The sequence below is a fragment of the Podarcis erhardii genome (genome assembly GCF_964252035.2).
Source record: "Podarcis erhardii genome assembly, chromosome: 4".
Lineage (NCBI taxonomy): Eukaryota > Metazoa > Chordata > Lepidosauria > Squamata > Lacertidae > Podarcis > Podarcis erhardii.
This window is the reverse complement of record NC_138508.1, coordinates 7241981-7262699: the sequence shown is the minus strand read 5'-3', so window position 1 is coordinate 7262699 and position 20719 is coordinate 7241981. Positions and strand designations below refer to the sequence as shown.

Here is a 20719-nt window from a genome sequence, read left to right as displayed (position 1 = left end):
CTCTTTTGGCACACATCCGCCTGGGTTGCAACCGGCAGGCTGGCATGGGAATGGGGAGTTGGCCACCTTTGGCACCTTAGAGCTCAGATTCTGGAGCTCCCCGTTCTTACACTTTTGAGGGGGAAAGAGGCAGTATGAAACTATGTCCACCATTCTCCTTGCATGAATTTGCAGACCCCCAAGCCCTTCATGGTGTCCCAGCTAAATCTATATCAAAGTCAGCATGATGGGCGAAAGGCTTTGCAGTGCAGTCATACTGAGCCTCAGATAAGCATGCTAACTAGCTGGTCAGCAATCTCGTGACTGAGATTTCTGCTGGCCATGGCTGAAGTGCCAGGAGCTTAATCAGCATTCAGGTTTTGAGCCTCTATGTTGGCTTTATGCTGAGTCAAGAGAAGAGGTGTCCTATGGTACACAATCTGAGCCACAACCATGCTGGATTTGTGGGAAGCTGAAGAAAAGGGGCTTTTCAATATGAGCAGCACCATTATTTCAGCCATTCTGAAAGTGAAATTGGTACTAAAAGTTCTCCCAGACCAAGTAAAATTACAAATTGTGGTATTGCATTTGGAAAGGGTTGCTTGCTTCCCTATGGAACCATCTGCTTAATCAGAGACCTCAAGTGCAGACTGCTATGAAACATGCTAGGGCTGGCATCAGTTGCATTTTGCACTAAGCATAATTTCTGATGCCAAGTCCTAGGGACTCCTTGGAGAGTCCATGGCAGAGGTCTAGATTGGATGTTCATACCACAGCTGAATAAACCGAGATGAGCATGATCCATTTGCCCATGCATGTCATCCTCATGCAAAAAACCAATGGATTTCTGTATGGTAGTGTTTTAATGTCACTTTGGACACTGCTTAGAAATACTATTAAATAAATAAATGGCCGCACCAATTCTCACTGTGCTATAATAAACCAGGAAGTCTTCAGTTAACCAAAGTTTCCTGTTAATGTCTAAACAGGGCCACCATGGTTACCAAGTTTGGGAAAAGACAGGTTCTTAAAACACGGGTTGAAGATGGCTCACCATCCTGGCCTATTCCAAGCCTGGTAACCATATTTTAAATATTTTTCCTGAGTGGGAGAGGGTCTATGAGTATAGGCACAATATTTCTTCATATTAGCTAATTAAACCGAGCGATGGTGGTTTGAATTGGGCCACAGTGTTCTACAACTGCAGATGCCATGTTTGCTGGAGACTATATGAATAAGTAATAGCCATTATTATGTGAAGAATAATTTGCTTTACTGCCGAGTAAATAACCTGAAACTGTTCTTAACCTGAAGCACCACTTTAGCTAACGGGGCCTTCCACTGCCGCCGCTGTGCGATTTCCTTTCTCATCCTGAAGCAAAGTTCTTAACACGAGGTACTATTTCTGGGTTAGTGGAGTCTGTAACCTGAAGCGTCTGTAACATGAGGTACCACTGTACCATTCATTGTGAAGGTTTGCTGACAGGGGTGGGGAACCTCCAGCCTGTGGGCCAGTCTTCACCTGCTGCCAAGGTTGTCCCATAAGGTTATTTTCCCCAAACCACACCCTCCTGACCATCAGTTTACATCACTGGGTGATGTCAGCTGATGTGTGGAGTTCAGTCCTGCTTGGCTGCTGCTTTGCTAGTGAAGCAGACCCTTTCCTCCTGGGTCGACTTTAGAGAAATCCCATGGTACCACCCATCTTTCAGTCGCCTGGCATAATTGCGACATCAGATGATTGATAGGTGGGTGGCCTTACCCACCTGTCAGAGTTGGCTCATGGATTGGGGGAAGCTAATGATTTGGCTCTCTGGGCCAAAAAGATTCCTCATACTGTACCTGGCTTACTATGTAGGGAACCTTTTCATTGAATAGCACTGGAGACAGTTGGTAAGGGTGAATTAAAGTCAAATTTATGGATTTCCTTTTGTTTCTCTTGCCTTGCTGATGGCAGTAATCAGTGCCAGATTTGAGACTATGGTTGACCAAGGTTCAGATGTTCCACCTGCTCCCCAACCAGGAGGCTTTGGGTAATTAACTTGGTGTAGCCAACGTTGCAGGACTGATGTGAAGTTACTAATGAGAAAACATTGTACTATAGCTTCTCCTGAGATTGCTCAATAAAGAAGGAAACAACTCTAATTGATAATATAATTTGTCCACCATGACGAATTCAGATTACGTAATTGGGACAGAGAATTCTTTATTACAACTTCCCTGTGCCAGTGGAATAGGGAAGGTCTGAAAACCTAATCAACTAGGAGGCTTCATGCATGGGACTTCTCTTTTTACTTTCCTGCAGGGGATGTATAAATACCTTGAGAAATCGTTTCCAGACTTCAAGCAACGTGGTTTTGTTGTTGGATATGATACTCGAGGCCAGATAACCAGCAGTTGCAGCAGCTTAAGGTATGGGCTTTGTTGGGAGTAGAAACAAGATTGCCATGGAATGACTAAGACCCCTTTGCACTAAGCAGAAATCAAACTTTTAAAATTTGAAGATGAGAAGAAACATGGACTATATATCAGTTCTTTTTGAATGTGAACGTCTGTATCTGAAAGCGTCACAAAGGCGTAGTCTCCGTTCTGCCACATTACAGATCTCATTTCAGTCATAAGGGGCAGTTTGGTGGCTGAAGTCAGGCACAGAGTAACTCAAGCCATGGATTTGATACTTAGGCATTACACCTGTTGCACAGGCCTAGCTCTTTTCATTAAATGCATAATTTGTGTCAGGTCCTACAGATAAGGCCTAGGATCAGGCAGATTTGCAGAACCTCTGCCCAAGCCTTCCTGATGCTTTAAAAACTTCTCTCAAAAGCCACTGAACTATTTAATATGAGGCCAGTTCAAGAGAGACCTTCTGGCAGTGTGTGTGTATTGTTGTATTTTCTTTGAGTTTCAGTAGTTTAGAATTAGAGAGCAGATATGTCCCATGTTTGGCACATTACAGACATCATATTGTGCCCCCTGGAGGGAGAGTGAGAGAACCATAGTAGATTTGGAGTGCAGACAAACATAGTATAAGGAATATAGCCTAGCTTCCTTCTCGCCTTGCAACTCAAATGATAGGTGTTTGTACCAGTGAACTGAATGCTGACTCAGCTCTCCGTCTCAAGCATAACACAAGAGGAGCCCTGCTGGATTGGACCAAAAGCCTAGTTGCTTCAGCATTCTGTTTCCCACATTGTCCCGCAAGAAGCCCTCAAGTAGCACATGAACAGCATAGCCCTCCTGCTGTTCTTTCCCCAGTGCCACGTCCAGAGGCATATGCTGCCTGCCTCTGATCCTGGAGGTGGCATATTGCTGCCATGACCAGCAGCTGTTGATAGCCTTTTGCGCCATGAATTCGACTAATCCCCTCTTAAAGCTGTCCAAGTTGATTGTCATCAAGCGGGACTTCCCTGTATTCTGTCCTGAACTGACCCCCACTATTCAGCTACATTAGATGATCCCAAATTATAGTCTTATTAGATGAGGGGGAGAAAAATTAGATGAGGGGGAGAGAGCCAGTGTGGTGTAGTGGTTAAGAGCGGTAGTCTCATAATCTGGGGAACCGGGTTCGCGTCTCCGCTCCTCCACCTGCAGCTGCTGGGTGACCTTGGGCCAGTCACACTTCTCTGAAGTCTCTCAGCCCCACTCACCTCACAGAGTGTTTGTTGTGGGGGAGGAAGGGAAAGGAGAATGTGAGCCGCTTTGAGACTCCTCAAAGGGAGTGAAAGGCGGGATATCAAATCCAAACTCCTCGACTTCCGGGTCGGCGCCATCGCCGAATGGCGGACTCCCTCCGAGCTCCGGAGGGAGCCTGCACGGCAGGGGCTGGGTCCTACCGCACCGGCGATGCGGGGACCCTTAAAAACCACGGCCACGGGGGCCGTGGACATGGAGACTCGGCTGACACCGTCAGCGCCCTCCCGACTCGTGAAGGAGCCTTTTTAAAGGCTACGGATCGGGTGCCGGGGAGAAGCGTGGTGTTTTGAGTCCTCTGCTATCCCTGCCGTGCGAAGCCGCATGCCATTCGGCGGAGAGCGCTGGCTTCTTCCTTTGAAAATTCGGACCTAAAAGAACAACCTGTAAGTAATTGGAACTTGGATTAAAAAGAGGGATAAAAATTTTAAAAATTTCGGAGCGAGCGGGGGAGGCGCAAAAAAGGAAGTCAGCCACCCCCTCCATTGTAGAAGGATCAAAGCAAAGGATCTGATAACTAAGATCGGAGTAACATCATTTTGGCAAGTTTTTAACCTCACGAGTGAAGAATATGAGATTGAGCTGGAGGAGGAAAGTAGAATTCGGACTTAAAAACAACCCCCCCTGGAACCCCGGGAGCGATCGATGACGGAGTTTGGAGAGGAGAAAGGCAAGTTTTGACAGCTGTCAAAGAGCTGTCAAAGCGGAAAATAAGATAGAGACTATGTTACAAGGACTTTGCTGGTTATATTTGTTATAAATTGGATACAAATTGTTTTAAATAAGGATTACAAAGTTACTAGGGCTAATGGATGCGATCTGGAAGAGAACCCAGTTTTTGCAATCCACCTAGAGGAGCCGAGGGATATTACAAGTTTTAGCTGGAAATTGGAACTGAACTGTTTATCTCCTGGGAAACTGCAGAAATGGAACATTATTATGACTACAGAGGCCACTACATCGAAGAAGACAATGGAATCATCTGTTGTGGAATGAAAGGAACTTGACGTAATGTTTTGTTTCTGAATAACAAGCCTCTGTAAAGGAACTAACTTTTGGAATTAGGACATTTGTGCAGGAAAACAGGGACAGAAAGAAATAGAAAGAGGAGTCTGATCAATAAGAACAACAAAATAACAAGAATTGGACCAAGTCAAAAGTGGGGACATTTGGGACATCCAGATTTGACAAGCTTAAGGATTATAATTTGGAGTTTTTCACTCCTGGATATAAAAATCTGGATGGAAAAAATGGGCCTCTCTTTGAGACAGAATCCTTCCATGATTGGACACTCGAAATTAAAGAGGACTGGCAAAGGACTATGATTTAGAGAGACGTGGAAATATCGGACATTGAGGAACATTGGGAACGCAACCGGGAAAAGGGGGGGTGGGAAATGTGGAATCCTTAAAGGCGTAAACTATGTTTTATTTAGGCTATATACATTTATATGGTATTCTAAAGTGGGGAACTCGTGGTGGGAATAAGCCGATTTTAGGGGAATGGAAAATAATGTTGTTGTTTTTTTTTTAAAAAAAAAAATTGGGTTAAGGATAACAAGTTTGAATTGAGGAGAAGAACTTGTTGAGATCATTTGAGAGATTTGGAATACAAGGGGGGGAGGGAAGGGGAAGTCCTGAAAGGATGTAATTGGAAAAAGATTTGAAATTGGATGTTTTATTAATTTGTAATTAATTGGAAAATTTTAATAAATATTATTAAAAAAAAAAAAAACAAATCCAAACTCCTCCTCCTCCTCTTCTTCTTCTTCTTCTTCTTCTTCTTCTTCTATCCACTTTCTCTGCACCAGGCACAATCTTATATTTCTCTGTCATATTTCCCCTTACGCACCTTAAGAAGCCCCCAACGGTGCGCTCTTTCCTTGTGTGAGAGTAGCTCCAGACTCCAAATTATTTTGATTGCCTGTCTCTGCATGTTTTTCAGCTCTACAATATCCTCTTTTTGAGATGTGGCAACTAGAACTGTGCATAGTGTTCCAGGTGTGGTAATACTATAAAGGACCCCTGACCATTAGGTCCAGTCGTGGCTGACTCTGGGATTGCGGCACTCATCTCGCTTTATTGGCCGAGGGAGCCGGTGTACAGCTTCCGGGTCATGTGGCCAGCATGACTAAGCTGCTTCTGGTGAACCAGAGCAGCACACGGAAACGCCATTTACCTTCCTGCTGGAGCGGTACCTATTGATCTACTTGCACTTTGACGTGCTTTCAAACTGCCAAGTGGGCAGGAGCTGGGACAAAGCAACGGGAGCTCATCTCATTGCGGGGATTTGAACCGCCAACCTTCTGATTGGCAAGTCCTAGGCACTGTGGTTTAACTCACAGCTCCTCCCGCGTCCCTTAGATACTTAGATACTATAGATCAATACTATAGATGCCTATAAAAGCATAGTGATATTTGCAGTTTATTCTTGATCCCTTTCATAATGATTCTTAACAGGGAAGCTACCCTTAGCTGCCCTACATTGGGTCAGGTGACATTACCCATTTATTTCTCCATTTGCCACTTTCTTCTTCTTCTTTTAAAAAAGGAAATGGGAATTTGTCTTGTCTTAGGATTTTGGGCAGAGTGCAATGGACAGGAGAGCCGCATTATCATTCTTTGTCTTCCACAGACTTGCAAAGCTCACAGCAGCAGTCCTGCTCGCTAAGGGTGTACCTGTCTACCTGTTCTCAAGATATGTTCCCACTCCTTTTGTGGTAAGTCCGTCCTTATATTATTATTATTGGGAACATGGCCAGCAGGTTCTAAACTGGATCCACATCTCCAGAGCGAACCCTTATTGAATGTTGTGGCACAGCAGTCCCTGGGGTAAGAAATGAATGTTTGGATTGATCACAGTTTGTTTGCTGTAAGGGCTAGCATTTACATATGGTAATGGAGCAGTGGTGTGCTTGATACCTAAAGTAGAAATTAGAATTCTGAATAATGTCAGGCCTTGGCTTGATGAAATTACCGGTATATATCCTCTGGTGATCCTTTGCTAGAGTCGGAATAGGTGACTTGAACCCCTGTTTCAAAACCATTTGAAACCTGTTGCAACATCGACATGTATATATCAGATGCTTGGGGGTTATTTTTTTTGTTTTGTTTTTGTTTTCACTATTTATTTTGTGCTTTTACCCTGTATTTTTATCTTGCCAACCACCCTGAAATCTTTGGATGAAGGGTGGTGTATAAATTTGATCAATCAAATAAATAATTAAATGGGGGTGTGGTGTGAATATGTGTTACTGGAAGTCTCTTGGAGCTGCAATTCTTTCTCATACCAGAAATTGCACAAATAACATTACAGAAGGTCTGCCCACTGAACATATCTCGACTTATGGCAGATGTGCTCCTCAAATGTATGGATTACCATTATTACCGTTTGTAGCACTTGCTTTCCAGAGTTGTGAAAGGTCAAAATCCTGGGCTCCAACCCATCTCAGCATGCGCAGTAGACGTTTGAACTCTTCCCTTGGGTGTGGCGTGGCTTGTGCTTAGAAACAAAACCCGAAGCCTTTGCTTTCATCTGCCTGGGGCTTTCTGGACTGCAGCCTTGGGTGCAATACAGAGAGAGATGAACATGTTTTCAGGCCTTTTGATATCATTGGAATGAACCATCTTGGGCTCAGTTAGGCATATTGATTTTCCTGTATCTTTGGCACTAATCTTATGAACAGCTCTGAGCACTTATAATAACTTGCTTGTTTAGAGGATATGACTTGGGAAATATCTAGGGATTCTTCTTTTGTTTAATAGCAATGTTAAGCCAAAAACGCTGCTTAACTCAAAGGTCATACTGAATGGCAGCTGTCATTCAAGGGTCCACATATTCTTCTTGCATCAGTTGTCCAGACGCTTGGAATATCCTGAGTTCCTATCTGGGCTGTTTCGGAAATCCTGGCATGCTGGAGAGTGAATGTGGTTTTTGTCTTGCAGCCCTACGCAGTTCAGCAGCTCAGAGCTGTAGCTGGGGTGATGATTACTGCTTCCCATAACCGTAAGGAAGACAATGGCTACAAGGTACGTCAGAGAACTCTCTAGATGCCTGCTAGCTGTTAACAATCCTTTAAATCAAGAGTCTAAGAAAAGATCTGTGTTAGATGCTGTAATTGTTTGGGGAAAGGTCCTAAATCAGCGGTAGAGCAGATGGTCCTAGATTCAGTCCCCAATGGCATATTTAGTTAGGGCTGGAAAAAACTCCTGTGTGAAACCCTCAAGAGTCACTGCCAGTCAGTGTAGACAGTACTGAGCTAGATGGATTCAATGGTCATATATATATATATATATATATATATATATATATATATATATATGGATGGAATATAAACAAAACATATCATCCTTAATTCCCCCCCCCCCATAAAACAACCCCCTCCCCCCCAACTTCCCTCAGTTCCAATCTCTGGTTTCTCTATAGATGCTATTTTCTGCATGTTACAAAATTGTATAAATCCTTAATTTATCTGACTGATTATTATCAATAAAAAGTTTGTGAGTGTTTATTCAAAGCCTGCCAAGGAGTCCAGTTCACTTTGTTGCCTCTTTAAATACTTTGTAAAAGGTTCCCATTCATCTTTAAAGTCACAGTTATCCTTGTCCCGTAGTTTATGTGTCAGTTTTGCCAGTTCTGCATAGTCCATCAGTTTCTCTTGTCGTAGTTCTTTAGTCGGGGTTTCCTCATTCTTCCATCCTTGTGGATGGATCCAGTGGTCTGACCTGATGTCAGGAAGTTTCCAGACTGTAATATTATGGGAAATGCTCAAGAATGGAACACCACATACTGTATGTTCTGTTAGTGGAATAATTGCCTTTTAATGAAAATAAATGCATGCTTTCTGCTTTGGTTCTTTGGCCCCTTCTGGTTTGCGCAGACAATAAATCAGGGGTAGGCAACCTAAGGCCCATGGGCCACAAGCGGCCCACGGGGGTTGTTTAACTGGCCCACTAGCCGCCCCCGAACCGAACAGATTGCTTGGTGAGTCCCCACGCGCTGCGTTAAACTGGTGCAGCGCGGTGCAGGGCCTCTCTTCCGTGGCGCCGGAAATTGTGCCTGTGCATGCACAGATGGCGGAAATCATGTCCGCGCAGACGCCAGAAATTGTGGGCGCGCACAATCCGGCCCACAGAGGGATCTCCACTGGAGTGAACCAGCCCAGGCGAGGTAAACCTTGCCGACCCCTGCAATAAATTGTTCTTTTTTCTGTGTTTATATGTAAAATGTCTGCTAAAACTTGCTGAGACTTGCAGGTGGGGAGAGCTCAATGCTACTTGCAGGCTTCCCATAGACAAACAGATGTAATAGTAATAGTAATTTATTATTTGAACCCCCCCATCTGGCTGGGTTTCCCCAGCCACAGTGGGCAGCTTCTAACAAAGATTAAAAATACATTAAAATGTCACACATTAAAAACTTCCCTGTCCACTGTAAGAACAAGGATGCTGGGCTAAATGGACCTTTGGCCTGGTCCATCTGCCAAGCTCTGCTGATAGGATGATGTTGGGTGAAAATACCCTCCAAGGGAGAGTGAAGGGAGTTTTTCACACTTTGGTGAAAAGACTTTTTATTTTGACACCCCCAGAGTATTGAAAGCTGGCATTGTAGGTGCATTTCCATGCCATCAGATATCATTTTAACACAATTTTAAAGGGAGCCTGCCTGAATGAGCAGCACAGAGCAACAGGAAACCCTCTCTTTCCAAATAGCCCCTGGCCTTTACAAATACTAGGGTTGTATTCAACTAACTTTTACTTGGAGCGGACTCATTGAACTTAATGGCTATAAATAACAGGTTTGTTGATTTCAGTGGATCTATGCAGAGTAAAAGTTGGTTTTTGATATAATTAATTACTGTCTTTACTATGAATTTCTAAAAGTGGATAATAAAACACCAACCACAGCTTTTTATTATTCTGATACATCAGACTATCAAATATTGACTTATTTGCCCTTCAGAGTTCTTTCCAAAGTGGAACTTAGTTCTGTATTGCTAAATGAGCATGTATGTTTATTGATCATTTCAATTTTGTTTTCAAAAATACAAACCAAGTGGAGAATACTTACATAGAAAAGTGATATACCAGCACCGTTTTTGAAAAAGTGTGCTGCTGTTGCATTTTATAGATCAAGGCTTTTTCAGCCCAAATGAAGTCAAAGCAGGCAGAACAGCAGATATGATGCTTAGCTTCTTACAGTAGGCTACAGTCTAGCCCTGCAAGCCCACCCACCCACATTTCTCTCCAGGCACGCAGGAGGTATTAGCTGGACAGAAGCACTTGAGGAGGGCTTCTAAGGAGCCGTGGTCTGGTGAGACTTCTGAGAGCCAAGTATAGATGGCTGAGGGGCCACATTGGCCCCTAGGCCTCAGGTTCCTCACTTTTCTCGTAGAGCTTGCATCACTACATGCATTCTTTTTCTTCTTTTTTAAAGAATTTTTAAATTAGTTTTCTTTTCTATTATTTAAAAACATCTCATATCAATAACATACATATTACACATGGTCACCCCCTCCCTCCCTCTACAAGAAAGAAGATTCCACCTAAACATTAGGAAGAACTTCCTGACAGTAAGAGCTGTTCGACAGTGGAATTTGCTGCCAAGGAGTGTGATGGAGTCTCCTTCTTTGGAGGTCTTTAAGCAGAGGCTTGACAACCATATGTCAGGAGTGCTCTGATGGTGTTTCCTGCTTGGCAGGGGGTTGGACTCGATGGCCCTTGTGGTCTCTTCCAACTCTATGATTCTATGATTCTCCTGGACTTCCCTCAGCTTCCATTTCTGATTTATTGCCTCCTTATTATACCACTGTTTTATACAATCCACTATATCATTCCTTCATCACGTTAATTGTTCTTTATCAATAAAGATGTGAATGTTTATTTAAACATCACCACATGCATTCTCGTGCTATAGTTGCTGAACGTTTGGCATTTAAATTTTGGAGTGCTCAGACCCTTCCCAGAGGTCTTGCAGTGGTTGAATTCATACCCTTTCCCAACTCTCACGTTAGGTATACTGGGAAAATGGCGCTCAGATCACATCTCCTCATGACAAAGAAATCCTGAAGTGTATAGAAGAATGTGTTGAGCCGTGGAACGACTCCTGGAATGAGAATCTGGTAGAAAGCAGCCCTCTCACGCGAGATCCCTTGAAGGAAATCTGTGCAAGCTACATGGAGGATCTGAAAAAGATCTGTTACCATAGGTAAGAAATCAAAGCACAACTGATGTAAGCATCAATTCCATATGTTAGAAGCCCTCAAAGGTGGAGGTTCAGAATTGGAAGCAGGTAAGATGCAAAAGTTTGGTTTGGGCATAGATATTTGAACAGGGAAGAGCAGAAGAAGAGTGTGTATTTTTAAATTTTCGTTTATAAGACCACCTTTCTGGACAAAGACTTCTGAAAGATGGCCACCACTGTAGAGGAAAACTTAGTTGCCAAAGGTTTGACTGAATAAAAATGATGTAGCCTGGTGCCTGAAAATTGAGAACAATGGAGCCAGGCCACATTTCCCTGGGGAGAACATTCCACGAAGGAAGGGGCCACTACTGAAAAGGCTCATTCTTATGCGGCCACCTTCTGTACCTCCCTCAGATTTTATGTTTAGTTTTGTATTTACTTTGCCCCCCCCCCCTTATTTGCTGTAAGCCACCCAGAGAACTTTACCAGACAGAGCACTTGAAGTCTAGGAGAAGGGCAAAGGTAACGGCTGATCCCACATTAGATTTGCTGGTCATCCATGTCTATCATTTTTAGTTGCAGTGTCCCATGAAAGCCTGGCTCATTCTGCAAATGCTGGACAGGTGCTGTGAGCTGTTTTTATATGATGTCTGCTTTGGCGTCTGGGCATGTCACCATCTCATGTGATGCCACATCACCTTTTGGGAACAGCAGGTCTCCTATTAATCCATTGTGTTGTTTTCTTTATAGGGAGCTGAACACAAAGAGCAGCTTGAAATTTGTTCACACGTCCTTTCATGGGGTTGGGCACGACTACGTGCAGTTGGCTTTTCAGGCGTTTGGCTTTCAGCCTCCCATTCCAGTTCCTGAACAAAAAGACCCAGATCCAGATTTCTCCACTGTAAAATGTCCGAATCCTGAAGAAGGAGAATCTGTGCTAGTAAGTTTGGCAGGCGATTTCGTCAACAGTTCTGTATGTAAATAAGGGTGGGCGAAACCGACTGGCTGTTTTGTGTTGAGTAAAAATAATAACTTTCCTCTTCCAGGAATTGTCTTTGAGGCTTGCGGAGAAGGAAGGTGCCAGGGTGGTGGTGGCAACTGACCCTGATGCAGACAGATTAGCTGTGGCAGAACTGCAGAAGAAGTAAGCGTGTGTTTGTGTGTGAGAGAGAGTTTACTCTGTGAAGGGGAAAAGACAGGCAAGTCTTGTGGGTGTTCCTTGAGATGCAGACCCATACCGAATAATGTTTGAATATCTAAACTTTTGTTTTAAAAATGACACCAGTAATTGTAAGTGGGGTGGTGGTAAGGTAAAGGTAAAGGGACCCCTGACCATTAGGTCCAGTCGTGACCGACTCTGGGGTGGCGGCACTCATCTCGCTTTACTGGCCGAGGGAGCTGGCGTACAGCTTCCGGGTCATGTGGTCAGCATGACTAAGTTGCTTCTGGTGAACTAGAGCAGTGCACGGAAATGCCGTTAACCTTCCCGCCGGAGTGGTATCTATTTATCTACTTGGACTTTGAGGTGCTTTCGAACTGCTAGGTTGGCAGGAGCAGGGACTGAGCAACGGGAGCTCACCCCGTCGTGGGGATTCGAACCGCCGACCTTCTGTTGGACTCGATGGCCCTTGTGGTCTCTTCCAACTCTATGATTCTATGATTCAATGAAGTCCTAGGCTCTGTGGTTTAACCCACAGATCCACTAAAAGCACATATAGCTGAAGTTCCCTGTGCTTCAGATATTCCAAGAAATTGAATTAAAGGCTTGGAAGGGACATGAAAATCCTCAGATTCCTCTATAGTCCAGGAATATATCTGCACCTGCCTCTCTCAGGCCACATCAGAAGAGAAACAAACAGATACACCGCACCAACGCATAAAAGCAGCCCGGTTTCTGTTTTCCCTTCTGCCACCATCTCCATCCCCTCCCTACCACACCATTATCCCATGGCTCCGTTCCAGTTAGCAAGCTCTTAGATTGTTTCTATACTGTACACAGCAACGATCAGGGCTTTTTTCTTTCAGGGGGTACTCAGGGGTACTTGGTACCAGCGCCTCTTTTGTAGTTGTTAAAAATTGTGGCACTTACTGTAACAACTTTATGGTGAGTACAGGCACCTATTTTTCTAGGAAAAAAAGCACTGGCAAGGATGCTCCCAGTTTGCGAGCAGGGAGTGCTTAGGGAAATGCCCAAAGGTTCCAGTGTGCCTATAAGTAGCAAAAATTGCAGAAAAATGTGGAGCTGTTCTTGTTCTCTTTGTCCTGGCCCATCTCATTTCCCCTTTGCTACCAGCTTGTTCTGCCAGATATATCTCCCTCTCTTTCTTTCTTTCTTTACTCCTCTTGTTTCCTTCTCCATAAACCTTCCAACTGGGAGACTTTTCTGCCACAACTTATTCTTCTGAGTTCTCCTAGTACTCTCCCTGCCTCTCCTTCCACCGCTAGTTCTCAGGCCACTTCCAAACAAGTCTGTGTTGAGGGATGGGTGATTCACATACCTGCAGGTTTCTTGCAGCATCTGGACATTGTTGTCGTCATCAGGATTCCTGCCCATATTCCCACATCCACCTATTGGGTTGTTTTTATTTTGATTATATATTATGATTATATCATGATAATATTTTGATTACATGTTTTGTGGTTACATATTTTGATTTTATTCTGTGAACTGTCCCGAGACCTGCGGGTTCAGGGTGGTATATAAATTCAATTGGGACGCAGGTGGCGCTGTGGGTTAAAGCCTCAGCACCTAGGACTTGCCGATCGAAAGGTCGGCGGTTCGAATCCCTGCGGCGGGGTGCGCTCCCGCTGCTCGGTCCCAGCACCTGCCAACCTAGCAGTTCGAAAGCACCTCCGGGTGCAAGTAGATAAATAGGGACCGCTTACCAGCGGGAAGGTAAACGGCGTTTCCGTGTGCGGCTCTGGCTCGCCAGAGCAGCGATGTCACGCTGGCCACGTGACCCGGAAGTGTCTCCGGACAGCGCTGGCCCCTGGCCTCTTGAGTGAGATGGGCGCACAACCCCAGAGTCTGTCAAGACTGGCCCGTACGGGCAGGGGTACCTTTACCTTACCTATAAATTCAATTAAAAATAAATAAATCTCAATTTACCCATCCTGTGAAAAATCCAATAACTTAAAAACAAAAATCACCTGTTGCCAAAGTCTGAATTGTTTGAAAAATTAAGCCTCAACCTGAAATTCCCTTTCAAATGAATGAGTCCACAGTTCAATGAGTGCAGGGGAGGAGCTTCAGTCACCTGGGAAACTCTGCTTCCTGGACCGTTCTGAAAACGATGGAGTGTTGTAGTGGCACCCACAGGCAGCCGTTTAAGAAGCCCTGCTGGTGGACAAGTCTCCTCTTCTGCACAGAAGAAACTTTTAAAGCAGCCATTGTGTTTGTTGCTGCGTTCCTCTGTGTTTTGGATTCTTGTGCGTATTCCTTTTGACCTCTGGTGCTCTCCTCCTCCTTCTCCTCCTGCAGTGGCCGCTGGAAAGTCTTCACTGGCAATGAGCTGGCAGCGTTGTTTGGGTGGTGGATGTTTACTTGTTGGAAGGAGAATTGCTCCAAAGATGCCGACGTCAAGAATGTTTACATGCTGGCCACCACGGTCTCCTCTAAGATCCTGAAGGCCATCTCACAAAAAAAAGGATTTCACTTTGAAGTAAGAGCTGAATGGTGTTTAGGGTTGTGGTTTGGCTGAGTAAATCCCAGCCGTCTTTGTACAGTGGTACCTCGGGCTAGGAACTGAATTCGTTCCGGAGGTCCGTTCTTAACCCGAAACCGTTCTTAACCTGAGGTGCGCTTTCGCTAATGGGGCCTCCCGCTGCTGCCACGCTGCCAGTGCGTGATTTCCGTTCTCATCCTGGGGCAAAGTTTGCAAGCCGAAGTGTTTGTAACCCGAGATACTACTGTACAGGGTGCATCTGACCATGATGGGGTATGGAATATTACTACATTCATTATGAGCTAAAGGAGAGAACTGAAGCTGCTCTGGGAAGGAGCTCCAGGCAGAAGGGGAAACTTTTGAGCGTTTGGGGCGCAATTCAGAGGTCTTTTTAAAGGACACGCAAAATGTTAGAAGCAGTGAGCACCCCCTCACTTCTGCCTTTGACATGGAATAAGTTATACTCAGAGGGGACCCATTGAAATTCAATCGATTTTATTGCATTAGCCATGTGGCCATAGCATAATATACATAGAAATAACAACATAAAATGGGGGTGGGGAGATAAAAGTGGATGTCGTCCTGGCGAATCCTTTGAGAAAATGGGGATAACAAAAGTAACGGGATTTAAAACATTGAGTGACAGAGAATACAAAAACAGGTTTGATTGTGCGGCGTATCGACTACATCTGTGGTATTAAAGAAGAAGTTGGTGCCACTTTCTTCTTCATCACACTAAGCAGAAAATTAGCTGTCATCTCGGTAATCCAACAGTCAGAAGAAGGGACACTATCCAAGGCTGGATTGGGAGATGAAGCTTGTTCACGAGAGGAGTTAGAAACCGAGATCTTTCATCTGTCCAGTTGGGACAGAAGAGCATTACATGTTCCATAGTCTCCAGAGCCGTGTCATTGCAGGTGCATGTTCTATTTGCGATGGAAACTCTGGAGTAACGACCCGACAGAACTGCTGTAGGAAAACAGTTGAGACGCCATTGAAATTAATGTAGAAGACTTAAGTTAGATCCATTAATTTCAATGGGTTTACTCTGAATAAAATTTTTGTGGGGGGAGTATCAAGTTGATCCAGATGGTGTGCAGATGTACAAGTTTGGGTTCGGGCAGCATCTGTCTTTTGCTTCTTGCAGGCAATTTACCTAGCTCTGGTCAGCTTCAATGTGATATATAATGAATTTATAGAGTGCCATGTGACTAGATTGCAAGGGCTGAGATGATTAAAGCTGTAGAGTGAGCATTGACTCCTTTTCATCATCGCAACTCTTACTGCCCTCTAGTGCCCCTTCTGGAGCACAGCTGCTGTGGCATCTTTCTGAGAAAATCTGTTTTGTTTGTTAGGCCTTTCAAGCCTTCAGTTTCTGTTTTGCAGCACCGTCCTTGTGTGCAGTTTAAACAGGGCAGACAATTATTCTAATGGTCAAAAGAAATTGTTTCGTTATGGTAGACTTTTGAGAAAAGGAAACTTCAGTCACGTCTTCCAGGACCACTGATCTTGGGCCAGAGGACTATTTTTAATTTGGGTACCATTCTACAATGTGCTGGCATATAAGAAGGAACCCTTTTTTGCCCATTTAGAGCCATGCTTAGGACTCTCTTCTGAGTAACCTTTTCCCAATCTTGGGTGACCCGGCTGCAATTCTAAGCCCACTCAGGACTGCATACTTAAAAGAGAGTTGCTCTCAGAAGGCCTCCTGGAATGAGCAGCTTGGTGAATTTGCAGTTGGCATGTTCCATGAGAACGATCTGTATTAAGTGAAGGCACCTTCCTGTCTTTCAGGATACACTCCCTGGCTTCAAATCGATTGGCAGCAGAGTTAAAAACCTCCTGGACAGCGGCAAAGAAGTCCTTTTTGCCTTTGAAGAGTCCATTGGTAAGCACAGCAAGTGTTGGGTGCTATGCCAGGCAGAAGGTGGGGCCAGAGCCCAGTCCTAGAATCTGGCCTCTCCCTTCAGGCTGTTGTTTCCCATCACTCCATTGCATGGTCTTAACTCTCAAACTCTTTGTGTTTGGTTCTAGCATCATATAACCTTCTGAATAGATCCCTTGAATGCAGGGTGGAGGGGTGGGTATACAATGATCACTTACCACTTTGCTTCCACTTTGATGTAAAAAGGGACCTATTCTTTAATGACAGACTTGAACCCCCCCAGGCCTACCAACTTGGAGCTGAGATTTCCGCGTATTAGATGCTCAGATGAGCTGGATAAGGAAATTTCTAGGAAGCTACTCTTTGTGTTTGGTTCTGTTGTACAGAAATGTTAAGATGATGGATTTAAGGAGACATGTGGATAAAATAAAACAAAATGCTGTTTTGCAAATTTTTGTTTTCCAGGCTTCATGTGTGGCACTTCCGTGCTAGACAAAGATGGCGTCAGTGCAGCTGTGGTGATTGCAGAAATGGCTGCTTATCTAGATACCAAGGGCCAAATGCTGGCATCCCAACTAACAGAAATATATAAAATGTAAGTTCTGTGCATCATCATCGCTATTCTGATTTATTACCCTCCCTTCGCCTGAGGTCCCAGGGCAGGTTACAACATTGAAACACAATGCTGAAGACAGTTAAAGCGACTTTCCATCACGGAAATTACTCATGGAGCTGGTTGCATCAATTCCAGCGGGTGAAAAATAAGTTTAGTCATTACTAGAACTGTAACTTAAAGCTTGATCTTGCTTTTCTCCTCCTCCACATTGCTCCCTTGTGTGTTGTGCCTTTTTAGATTATAAGTGTGAGGTAGGGAGTATCTTGTGGCACTGATTTTTGAAAGCTATTCTGGGAGCCTTTTTGGCCAAAGGGTGACGTTAAAATGCTTTCCATAAATAAATCTGAATGGAAAAGAGTAGGAATTGTCTTTCCTCTGTTTTTGCCTGTGAGATAACTCAGAAATGTTGGAAGTGGCTGAAAGGGTAGCATTCGAAAAAGAACTTCTGGCGGGGCCTTACTTTATCCCTTTTCTGTGCCACCATTTGTAGAGACATCATAGATACGTTTAGTGATAAGGAGGTTTGTGCTTAGCTTTCCTTTCTTTTCCTAGTGACAGAATTTAGAGATCTAGATTACCATGGCTGACTATATATTGTTTTTGTGTAGGTATGGCTACCACATTTCAAAAACCTCGTATTTCCTGTGTTATGATCCTCCTACTATCAAAAGGATATTTGAAAGACTCCGAAACTTTACATCGCCTAATTCTTACCCAGCAGTTTGTGGCACTTTCAGTATATTGGACATCCGGGATGTGACCACTGGGTATGACAGCAGCCAGCCAAATAAGAAGTCGGTGAGTTGTGCAACTCTTGTTAGGAAGCTCTTACAGATCATTCTCATAATAGCTTTAATCTGAACCCTTTTGCCTTGCAACCCTTTGCAGAGTTTTCAAGTAACAGAGGTGTTGCTTGGAGGAAATCAGTAATTACCGTATTTTTTGCTCTATAAGACTCACTTTTCCCCTCCTAAAAAGTAAGGGGATATGTGTGTGCGTCTTATGGAGCGAATGCAGGCTGCGCAGCTATCCTAAAAGCCAGAACAGCAAGAGGGATTGCTGCTTTCACTGTGCAGTGATCCCTCTTGCTGTTCTGGCTTCTGAGATTCAGAATATTTTTTTTCTTGTTTTCCTCCTCCAAAAACTAGGTGCGTCTTGTGGTCTGGTGCGTCTTATGGAGCGAAAAATATGGTAGATTGTAGGCTTGGATGTTGAGAAAGAGAAGCGAGTATGTCATTTCAGTCTAGGCCAGTGTTTCCTAACCTTGGGGCTCCAGCTCTTTATGAACTACTGCTCCCATCATCCCTAGCTAGCAAGACCAGTGTTAAGGGATGATGAGAATTGTAGTCCGAAAACAGTTGGAGACCCAACTTGGGGGCACACTGGCCTAGGTTCTGTCAGGCTGACCACCTTTCAGCAGGTGAGTTGCCACCTTAAAGGAGGAAACCCATAAAAGATCATATGGGCATGCAGATACTTATGATGGTTCACATAAACTTCAGCTGCCTTATGTGTTGGTTTGTAGTTGAGCACAGTGCAGAGTTCTGTGTGCTTTGATCACAATCCTGCGTATTAAAATTACATCCACATCCCATGTTCCCTCAACAAAAAGTAAACTCCGGTCAGGACTGAGTCTGACACCAAATTCCTCAGAGCAGAATATGAAATTGTTAGCCTATATACAGAACAGCCTTCCCCAACCTGGTGCCCCCTAGATGACTTCGGCTACAACTTCCATGAGCCTCAGCCAATAGGTGATGCACTTTGAAGCATCTGGAGGGCACAAGGTTGGGGGTGTAAAACAGGCTAACTGGATTCAAAATCCTTTAGGAGGACTCTTCTTGCAGTGTTCAAATAATTTTTTCCTCCTGCCAGAACTGGCTAAGGAATTTACCATTCCTAACTTGAGAGTCAAAGGAACCTCTCTATAAATAAACAGCAATTGACAAATTCTGTTGTATATACTTTGAATAAGGTCTAACTAGTTCATCGATGGGTTCATCTGCACAATTCTGTAACTTAAAATCGCAGAACAGCAACGAACATGTGACAGATTTATTTGTACCGTGCCATCTGTGCTTTAGAGAGTAAATTCAGGTCTACAGATACTATCACTATCACCATCATAATGCAGTGTTTTTAGTCTTTGGGTTGAAACTTGTCCACAAAACACTTAACTGGAGCACTTGATATTTAATTAGTGGGTGGGGGGAGGCTGCAGGAACCCCTACATCAATTCCACAATGATTTTTCTCCTGATATTCTGCTGCTCTTGTTGTTGTCGCTGCAGGTACTGCCTGTGAGTAAAAACAGTCAGATGATCACCTTCACCTTTCAGAATGGCTGTGTCGCCACCCTTCGGACAAGTGGAACTGAACCAAAGATAAAATATTATGCAGAGATGTGCGCACCACCGGAACAGAGGTGGGGAATTCTGTTTGTGTCATCACTCCCATGAGTTAGGTTTTATGCCTGCCAGTGGTTCTGTGAACAGTCTTGTCTGAACCAAGCATTTAGAGAGTAGAAGGTGTCTCATTGTGGCTTGATCTGGACACAACTTCTCACTTGATCTCTGCAAAGTCCAGCCAGGCAGAGCATGCATGGTCTTCTGATAGCTAGAGCATGAAACTCTTAATCTCAGAGTTGTGGATTCAAGCCCCATATTGGGCAAAAGATTTCTACGTTGCAGGGGTTTGGACTAGATGACCCTAGTCCCTTCCAACTCTATAGTTCTATGATTCTGTGACAGCAGAGTAGCTTTGGCATGAAGAAAATGAATGGAAGTCTGATAGAACTTTTCTTTTTAGAATGTGAGTTGGCATTTTGGATTGTGGAGGGGTATCTTAATAACCTCTGACTCCTCTTCCCTTTTAGCGACACGGTCTTCCTGGAAGAGGATCTACAGAACCTCATTGATGCCCTGATTGAGAATTTTCTGGAGCCTAGTAAGAATGGACTAATCTGGCGTTCGGTGTAGCCTTCCTCCTCCTGCTGCTGCTGCTGCTGCCATTGGCTGTGATAGCAGTCACTCCATGCACTGCGTAATGTGGAACAAAGGAACCAAGATGATAACTCCTGTTTGCATTTATATATATGCTATATATATATATGAATGCCTCTGTGTGCGTGTGTGTGTGTTTTATATATAGATATATATATGTTCCTTAGCCAGCATATTTATATGGAAGCAGTATCATTTTGTCAGCTTTCTTTCCAAAATGAGAAGCAGATTACCAGACAGCTTTGGGCTCCCACAGAGATCCATCAAGCCAAAAGGAAAAGGCTGAGCAGGTTCTGGCAAATTTGCCAGGAGTGATTGGTGAAAGGGACTTCCTCTACCGCCGCACCTCAAAAACGAAATAAATGCAAACCTGGAGGCTTTCCTGGCTGCCGCCTTGTATTAAACCAGTGTTGGGTATCTGAAGTCTTCAACTTGCTCAGTCCCTTGGCAGCTGGCCTGGGTGATCATATTGGACTGGCAGAATGGTCCTGCTTCCTTGTAGCTGTTTTGAGTGTAGGTATCTTTACTGTACTGTTGAGTCTTACCTTTTTTAAAAAATCAGTCTATTCAGTAGAATTCAGTACTTAGGGTTTTCTAGTGCAGAAGTTGTTTAGAAGTCATAACGGTTCCAGCTCTTTAAATCTCTTCTTTTGAAAGGTGCTCTTTGTGCATTGTATTCTTATCTGTCTGTGTATTTGCTG

The 20719-nt window shown here is 44.1% G+C and overlaps 1 protein-coding gene across 1 annotated transcript in view; it reads left to right on the top strand.

Annotated features, from left to right (window-relative positions):
* Nucleotides 1-20134, top strand: part of PGM2L1 (phosphoglucomutase 2 like 1) — a 37092-nt gene extending 16958 nt beyond the window's left edge. The window contains exons 3-14 of the mRNA XM_081860426.1: nt 2285-2391; nt 6304-6388; nt 7614-7697; nt 10682-10875; nt 11602-11791; nt 11898-11995; nt 14333-14513; nt 16311-16404; nt 16867-16996; nt 17626-17815; nt 19308-19441; nt 19892-20134. Of these exons, the coding sequence (XP_081716552.1) occupies nt 2285-2391; nt 6304-6388; nt 7614-7697; nt 10682-10875; nt 11602-11791; nt 11898-11995; nt 14333-14513; nt 16311-16404; nt 16867-16996; nt 17626-17815; nt 19308-19441; nt 19892-19994 (1590 nt within the window). The 3' untranslated portion in view covers nt 19995-20134. The remainder of the gene's footprint in view (nt 1-2284; nt 2392-6303; nt 6389-7613; nt 7698-10681; nt 10876-11601; nt 11792-11897; nt 11996-14332; nt 14514-16310; nt 16405-16866; nt 16997-17625; nt 17816-19307; nt 19442-19891) is intronic.
* The last annotated feature ends 585 nt before the right edge of the window (nt 20135-20719 follow it).